The 8,425-nt window shown below is 38.0% G+C and overlaps 2 protein-coding genes across 2 annotated transcripts; both read right to left on the bottom strand.

The window, feature by feature from the left end:
• Window positions 1-267: 267 nt before the first annotated feature.
• On the bottom strand, window positions 268-2,557 carry LOC107798696 (pectinesterase). The gene is made up of 2 exons (XM_016621726.2): window positions 1,358-2,557; window positions 268-1,167 (listed from the first exon to the last, which is right to left on the bottom strand). The coding sequence occupies exons 1-2, from the start codon at window positions 2,418-2,420 to the stop codon at window positions 470-472; spliced, it is 1,761 nt and encodes a 586-aa protein (XP_016477212.1). The 5' UTR covers window positions 2,421-2,557; the 3' UTR covers window positions 268-469.
• A 1,389-nt stretch (window positions 2,558-3,946) lies between these two features.
• LOC107798697 (pyruvate dehydrogenase (acetyl-transferring) kinase, mitochondrial) lies at window positions 3,947-7,353 on the bottom strand. The gene is made up of 6 exons (XM_016621727.2): window positions 6,657-7,353; window positions 6,006-6,264; window positions 5,698-5,878; window positions 5,324-5,471; window positions 4,952-5,174; window positions 3,947-4,214 (listed from the first exon to the last, which is right to left on the bottom strand). Exons 1-6 carry the CDS (start codon window positions 6,903-6,905, stop codon window positions 4,156-4,158), a joined length of 1,119 nt encoding a protein of 372 aa, XP_016477213.1. The 5' UTR covers window positions 6,906-7,353; the 3' UTR covers window positions 3,947-4,155.
• Between the last annotated feature and the right edge of the window lie 1,072 nt (window positions 7,354-8,425).

The raw sequence follows: 8,425 nt of genomic DNA, 5'->3' as shown, positions 1-8,425 counted from the left end.
TGTGACCTTGGTTATGAAAATGGTATTGAAATCAATTATTATCTTTGGGCTACTGTTTTGAGATGGAACATTTCCTGGCCATGGCCATGGATGGCCTCTTAGGAGTGACGAGTTGTATCGCAACAAAAGTGACCGCATTTTGCTACACTAATATCATGCCTGGTTATATTCAAAGAAAACCAAAAAAAAGGACAATGTTTAACGAGTATGGATACTGTGACAGCCTTCGAAACAGTAGGCTTTTTTTTTTTCAATAGGTATAGTAGGTTGATTCTTGAACTAATCAAGTTCAGGTAAAGGTTGGGATGGCAGTTTAGGTCCATCCTCTCACCCTCTTAGCTGCCTTAACTTCAAAAAGCAGGAAAACTTACATACTACTACAAATTTAGAACCTTGCTGGCTGGCTCTCTACGATTTTATTGGTGATGTGGTTCCTTCTCTCTACTGCTCTACTCCATGTCATTGTCACCTAGTTTTTCAGCCCAAGGTAGTATGGGGAACCGGTGGATCCCAACCACTGGTTTCCTTGAATAAATGGAGCAGTTGTAAACTGAAGGGCTTCGTTTCTGTCTGTGATGACTTTGAATCCCTTCCATTTGATCCTATTGTTGGTATTGGCTCCTGGACCGCGGTTTCCATACTCAGCATAGTAACATGTGTCAAGGGCAAAGTTTCCGGACCAGGGCATCCAACCTGCAGGTTGGATGAAATCTGCCAAAGTTGATTCCATGATCACAGTTCTTGAGTACATCTTCCATGGCCGTCCCAAGTAGCTAGGAATCTTGAAACGCACAGGTTCCAGTAATTGCTCAGGAACAATGCGGCAGTTCTGGATTATTAAACCTGTGGTCTCCCGAATATTAGTTCTTCCTTGAGCTGTCACTGTATTTTGTTGATTGTCCATTGGCTTCCTTGCAATAATTAAGCAGTTCTGGAGGATAGCTGCTGCGTCACCAAAGATGAAATCAACTGTGCCTGACACCACACAATTGCGATAAAATTGTCTATGTGTTTGAGCATACAAAGTGTCTTGATATCCATCCATTCTGCAGTTGTAGAAGGCAGACATATCTGATTGGACACGAAGGGCTACCGCCTGGTGCCCCTCAGGTCCTGCTATGTTTTGAAATCCCATGGACTTGGCTATAAATCCATTTCCAACGGCACCTGAATGTTATTAAATTCGAGTCAGTTTCAAAGGGGAAAAAAATTATTGTCCCTGCGAGAAATCAACATAGCTGGATTCTATCTGAATGTTTTTTGTTTCTTCTTTTGCAATCTTTAAATGTTTATTCATTTTCATGTTTTATGGGAAAAGAGACAGAGGGGATGAGAAAAATTAAATTAAAAAACTCACTGAAGGAAGCACTCTGGTAAGTAGTGACGCCATCACGGTTGCATTTTTTTCCTGTGACTATTGTCTTTCGAGGTCCATCTCCGTACATGAATATGTTGACTTGATCTTTTGTAATGGTTATGTATTCATCATAAATTCCGGCCTTTACATATATGACGTATCTGCCTTTAAGGTTCTTAGGATACGCAGCAAGAGCAGCTGCAATGGTGTTGTATTGTCCAGAGCCATCCTTAGCTACTACAGCGTTTGGTGGTGATTGAGGGTTGTTGTTTCTTGCAGCCAATAGTTTCCGATCACCACTCGGAAGCCATGCAGGAAATCCATTCTCTGTATTGTGGACCGCCTCCTCATCATCGTTATTAGCTTCAAGCAATCGTCGGGATGTTGCTGTTGTTGCTGATGATGTATTAGACGAGTTCCCAATGGGGATATTAAATGCGGAAAGGATTTCACTGATTGTAGCGACAATGGCAAGAACATTATCGGTGAGCTGTGTAGCATTTAAGAGGGAGGTAGAAATGGCATTTTTAAGTTCTGGCTGAGTGAAACCATCCATGCAGGTTTGTTGATAAGAGATGACAGCACTGAGCCAGTTTTTGAGCTCTATTTCCCTGTCAGCAATATTATGGAGTTCGTTGTCGCCTACTGAGGAGAAGGATGCTTGAAGCTCATCGATGGCAAAATGCAATAGGTCCTTGCAATCTTCAGTGGCCATCTTTTGCAAGGAATCATGTGCCTCTGCTTTGCCAATGGAAGCAGACCTCTCCATTCCAGCTCTAACTTCCTGAATGGCCACTTCAATGGCTTTCTCGATAAAGTCCTTTGGGGTGGCACTTTGGTTGTTGGCCATGGAGCTAAGGCTATTCACACAGGCTTTCTTATAGTCCGTTTGGGAACAAACGGAAGCAATGGATTTGGAAGTGGTAGCGAGCACCTTATCGTCCTTGTCATCATGGGATGAAGAGTCGTTGTTGGCACGATTAGTGCCAACGATAACAGCAATGACTACCCCAACAACAACGATAAGCGATAATCCAAATGCAACAAGCTTTCCCCCTTTCATTATTTATTCTTTTTTGTGCATGTATTTGTTTGTTGAAGTTAAAGAAAAGCAAATTAGAAAATATGTATATTACTTATTGGTGGTTTATTCTCAAGAAACAAAACAATAAATTGCAAATAGGATATAAAATGGTGATGTTGGAACGATGAAAAGGGAAAGAAGCATGGGGAATGAGGTTGATTAGTCACTTTGTCTCATCCACTTTTATCATAGAAAATGCATGGATTTCCTCTGAAATAGGAAAGCCAAACAGGGAATGTTGGGTGGCTAAGTTTAGGCAAGCTGATCTTTTGTGGCCATAGGGATGTTATTAAACTGAACACTAACGTGGCGGATATTACAATTAGAAAAATATTATTGATATATTTAGACTATTTAATAATTCTGACCAATTAAATTTCAAAAGTAATTTTTTTTATCTATATTATACAAAACAAAAATATTAAGGAAGCCAAGTGACAAGCTAATAAAAAAGTTATATCATAAGATATAACAATTCTAAGTACAAATGATGTAATAACGATAGACAATGAACAAAAAAGAGAAAACAATTAGGTATAGAAATATAGAAGATAATACTTATTAAATTTAGATGAGAAATTATTTTTGAAATTATTATGAGAAAAGTCATGTATAAAATGGACAATACCACATATTTGATATCTTAACAGATGAAGTCAAAAATAAAAAGTATCAAATAATAAAAATTTGCAAGTAAAAAGTAAATATTAAATAAAATTAAGAAACTAAAAAACTTAAATTTTATATTGGAAAAAAAGAGAAGAAAAATTTAGATGTTTATTGCGTAAAATACAAAAATAAAAAGGGGCAGTCTGATGCACTAAGCTTCCGCTATGCGCGGGGTCCAGGGAAGGGCGGATCATAACAGTTTATTGTATGCAGTCTTACCCTGCATTTCTGCAAGAGGTTATTTCCACCGCGAACTCGTGACCTCCTGATCACATGATAGCAACTTTATCAATTACGCCAAGGCTCCTCTTCCGCCAAGGCTTCCCTTCCACCAAAAATATAATTATTTAAAATTTCAATAGATTTTTTAACTTGACTTCACAATTTTGGTTTTAAAAATTAATATTACTATAATTATAGGTAAATTTATTAATTAGGATAATCAATTAAAATATGATATAAAAAATTATACAAAGTGTGGGAATAGAAATAATGTTTAGATATCTATAGTTTGAATTAGTTAAAATAATAAATAAGTACTCAAAATAATATTAATAAATTTAGACAAATGAAGAGGGAAAATAGAATAAAAGTAAATGAAAAAGTTTAGGAGTAAGAAAAACATATATCTATGTTATATTAAAAAGAGATTACTTAACAAAAATATTAAATGAAGTGACAAGCTAATAAACGACATAATAACAAATAAACTAATACTAAATATAATAGATTATGTAATAAAAAAATGAAGAACTGAAAAATTATTCGAAGACTAAGAATATTTTTTAATTTCATAAGTTTTTTTATTAGCATGTTTTACTGGATAACAAGGGAGCTGAAATTTAATTCAAGCAATATGATATAACATGCTCAAACAAATTAAATCACATAATTTGATTAATATTCTTTAATATTTTTCCGCGCATCAGGCAGGTACTAATATTAGTATTATCAATAAATAGATCCCCGGGTACGAGGATTAATGTTCTTAAATTGAAATATTTACAGAGTCTTCACAACAAACATAACCTCCCAACATCAAACATCAAGGTAAGGGTTCTTGCGAATCTCCTAAACGCGATAAATGGAGATAAGCATCAGTACCTGTAAAGCAGTAAAAAGAGAAAGTGCACATCAGGTACTACTACTACTCCCTACTGTACAAAACTAAATTTAATGTTATTTCGTAGTACTTAAGCACTTTATTAACATTAAATTAAATCCCATTCAAAACGGACAGACTCGCCATAATCTTGTGATCAAGTCACATAAGTCATGTTACTGGAATTTAGGGCACCACAGATAAATCTTTTCGCATGATGAAAATGCTACAAGTTTATTTATCAATAACAGAAGATTATCAAGCATTCCTCTTCGTTAGTTAAACAAATTTCAGGGTTAATAGCTGCGTATGCACAATATTATGCCTCGTGAGATGCACCCATAATAGGTTCAACACTTGTCCTAAATCTTTAATCCAAATTTAACAACACTAGTGGAAGGCATTAAAGAATGTGCTGCTCATATACAACAACAACGACCTAGTGTATTCCCACAAGTGGGGTGTCAGGGGAAAGAATGTGTTCCTCATGCACACAGGATTTTAGATATTACCAGATTACTTATATTCTTCTGAGGTAATCAAAATCTGAAACTTGTATAGGCGTGCCCCACTAAAAAAGGCCACTTATTCTCTTAGTAAAAACATTTATTTGTATGGCATAGATCAGCAAAAACGATTACACAATTAGCCACAAAAACACCATAACAACCTTTATTCCAGTCTACCAATCTAGAGATTGAAATTCATGCATAAAAGGGCGAGAGGTAGTGTAACATACCATAGCCTTCCATGGAGATAATTTGTAAATCCCCTCCAAAGTAGCGAGCATATAAACGACTTATTGGAAGTCCATATCCATAACCAGCCAATGTGGACAGAGTAGCTACATCAGTTGTTTCAAGGTCTGAGTGCTCATCCAAGGGATTCCTGGCAGTACTGTAGAGATAAGTAAAAATTTTGGGAAGGCCGCTTCTTGGTATTCCACCACCTTCATCTGAAACCTACACAGCACATGAACCAGATTTGATAAGAACGGGAAGGAAAATAGTGAGATAGACCTCCTTCCAGCAACAACTAAGTCCAGAACAAAGAAGCAAAAAGGTCCCGTCACAATAAGTTCTTAAATAAAGCACTTGAGAAGAGACCATGCCTTGATGGTAACATCCTCTAGACCATCAGCAACTATTATTCGAATAGGAGGGGCAACTTTGTCTGAGTCCATAAATCGCTCTTCCACAGCACGCAAGGAGTTCTTAACCAACTCAAAAACCATCAATTGCAGATGTGTTGGCACATAACTGTCATGGATCCCCGAAAAGAAAGAATAAAATATATGGCATAAAGCAAAGTAAACAAAACTTGCCACAACTACAAGAGTCAAATTCATTTACATTTTGCTACCCCAATAACACAAGGGAAACACATAGGTCAAACAGAATCCCATGGAACAAAAATGATGGACAGCTTGATGAGAGATGTCTAGCATATTGGATAATGGGAATGAATTAGGAGCAAATGACGTACGGGAATGTAAAGTCTGGATCCCCATAAATGTGGACATCAGGTGCACTGCCATATTCACGCGAGCAAATACAACGGGCATCCTCGCTAGCACTCCGTGCAACCTCCAACGGGGACATTTTTGTATGTATATAGCCCACACAATCAGGAGGCGGATTAGGATCGTGTAGTGCTACATGCTGCCCTGAGTTTGACAGGAATTCAGAATTTTAAAAAACATATATATTTGCCACAATTTACTAAAAATATCTAGCCATTGTATAAATAGTATTACTCAAGTAGATATAAGGCGGGAAAGAGATGAGGCTAACCAATAAGCATCCGTATCCCAATTCTAGACATGTAAAAGCGATCAAGAAATTGGTGTATTTCATCCAAATCCTTATAATCAACCTTAAGGTCCAGATCTTTCTTTAGTTGTTGAACTCCCAAAGCCATCATAGGAACAACATTGTTGTGCCGGACCTTAATCATTTTAATCATTCGTGTGAATTCCAACTCATCATTTTGATCCTTTATATCCGGAAAGGATCTAAGGTCCCGGAAAGAATCCAAATACCAATCACGGACCTAATAGAGAAAACAAGCACAAAGATTTAGAAAACGGAGTAATCAGCAGCTCTTAACTATATATTTACTAATTTAGAAAGACCATTGAAGACAAATTAGCTCGCAAGGTTTTTGCTTTATGCCACGGGAAATAGTTATATATTGCTATAAGAACTCTAAGAAGAAAACAGCAGACACATTGTAAAGAATGAAACATTGTTGAGGTAGAAGGGAAAAAAAAGAAATAAAAGGGTAAACCATCTTAAGTAATTAACTATAAATCGTCAGTTAATCACAAGGTTAAGACAGCGAACGCATTAGTTTAACCATCTTAAAATTAAAAACCTAGCAACAATTTCTTAATAGAATAATCAAAGATTTCCAAGCAAAAGAGGAAAGAGAAAAGAAGCTACCTTTAGAACAGCAGGCTTAAGAGATAAGCCATAGGGAAGGTTTTGGAGGTCAATAGCCCTGCGAGCAATCCTTATAGGCAGTTCCTTGTGAAGGAATTGAGAAGAAATCAACAAATTGCGGGCAGTTGGTGTGGAGCCAAACTCCAACATGTACTTGAGACTCACACCAGTCTGCTTCATGGAACCCCATCGCTGCACCTCCTCAAACAGTCCCTTTGAAAAGGACTCATATAGTTTCTTCGCTGCCATGAGATCTTGAAGAAATTACTAGTAAAAGAAGTATAATTTTGGGTATTTACGAGGCGTAACTGCTGGCATATATTGCAATCCACGCCATGGCTAAAACTAACCACAAGTTTTGAGCCTTTTTATCTATTTTCTGACACGACCACCACGTCCACTTACCACTTGTTTTAAAGTCGGTCTTGCCCACACAGAGGGAGTGTGTGTGTTCCTTTTTGTCCTATATTCTCTATTGGTATGTCAGGAAGTAGATGTAAAGCGGAGAGATCCATCAAAATTCAGATAAGGGAGAAAAGAGAAGGGCATGGGAATAGTATAAGTGCTAGACGGGCGGCTGTTGCCTATAGGGATGGGTATGGCCATATGGCTGGGTCGGACTGAGCAATGAGGTCTCGGCTCGGCTATCCCCAACGGAGTGAATCTGATACAAGCAACTGTTGGGTCCCTTTGACCCAATAATTGACTGTGTGATTTGGGTCATCCATTTTAACGCCATTGTTTACCCAAAAATTGGGTAACAATTAAATTTGTACTTGTTTTAAGGATATGTGGTTTAATCCAACACGAACAATTAAGATTATTAAATAAATGAGTTAGAAGTAAAATAAACGTTCAAATCAGTTGCAATATTATGGCAAAGCCTGAACCTAGACTAACTAACGACCTCGTCCTTGGTTGGATCCTCGATTCAAGCCCAGTCGTGAATGAAGAACAAAACAAATGAGCAAAACTTTAACAATAGCTAAAAGGCAGAAAATGAACTTGTATTGCTTTGATTTGCGTGCTACAAATTGTCCAAATATTCATACATTGCTCCTTCAACCTTCATATCTTCATCTTCAATCCTCATACATTCCCTATGGATATTCAACCCGTCTTCATACCTTCATCCTATCTTCAAATCTTCATATTTCCCAGATTACAATGGAAAAACCTTCCCAGTCAGTGCCTCAACAAATTGCTCCTTCATCTTCCAACCCGGCCACAGATATCGAGGTGGCCATTCCTGAGGTGGCTCAAAAGCCCCCCGTGAAGAGCTTCGTACCTGGAGGCTGCTCTATCGGGAACGATTTTAACGTGGAGAATACCTCTAGTCAACATGACCAAGGCGAGGGAGCCTGGAGATACATATGCTCCGTTACTGAGGAAACACTATCTATAGTCCGGGTGGACTGTAACTGGGAGGGTAAAGAGGTGGTCATTATATCATTACTCACGTGGAGGGGTACTTGGGTGTTTATACTTACCCTTCACGCTCGCCTCGATGGACCCTATAGTCCTTGCCTTGTGCAAAAGGTACGAGGTGTAACTTGGGAAAATCCACCCATCTTTTTGGAGGATCGTAATCCTTTTACGACACTTTGTAAACAACAACCAGGCACCTCGGTTCACCCTCGACCATTTTCTTTGCCTATACAGTCCCTGAATCTTTCGAGGGGGACTGATCAAGCTTGTTCGCCGAGCAATTAAGGCTTCGTTCTCGAGCATCGACGAAGACAGAGACCGAGACGTGCAAGGGAGGTTCG

Source organism: Nicotiana tabacum, chromosome 22 (assembly GCF_000715075.1).
Source record: "Nicotiana tabacum cultivar K326 chromosome 22, ASM71507v2, whole genome shotgun sequence".
Taxonomy (NCBI): Eukaryota; Viridiplantae; Streptophyta; class Magnoliopsida; order Solanales; family Solanaceae; genus Nicotiana; species Nicotiana tabacum.
The sequence above is the reverse complement of the archived record's forward strand: the minus strand, read 5'-3'. Positions and strand labels throughout refer to the sequence as shown.

Bases quoted from the DNA above. Each gene is read 5' to 3' on its own strand.
- LOC107798696 (XM_016621726.2), bottom strand. From the start codon at position 2,420: ATGAAAGGGGGAAAGCTTGTTGCATTTGGATTATCGCTTATCGTTGTT. The intron at 1,168-1,357 runs GTGAGTTTTTTA...AATAACATTCAG, and splicing joins TTACCAGAGTGCTTCCTTCA to GTGCCGTTGGAAATGGATTT.
- LOC107798697 (XM_016621727.2), bottom strand. From the start codon at position 6,905: ATGGCAGCGAAGAAACTATATGAGTCCTTTTCAAAGGGACTGTTTGAG. The intron at 6,265-6,656 runs GTAGCTTCTTTT...TTTCTCTATTAG, and splicing joins TTAAGCCTGCTGTTCTAAAG to GTCCGTGATTGGTATTTGGA. The intron at 5,472-5,697 runs GTACGTCATTTG...GATCCATGACAG, and splicing joins GATCCAGACTTTACATTCCC to TTATGTGCCAACACATCTGC.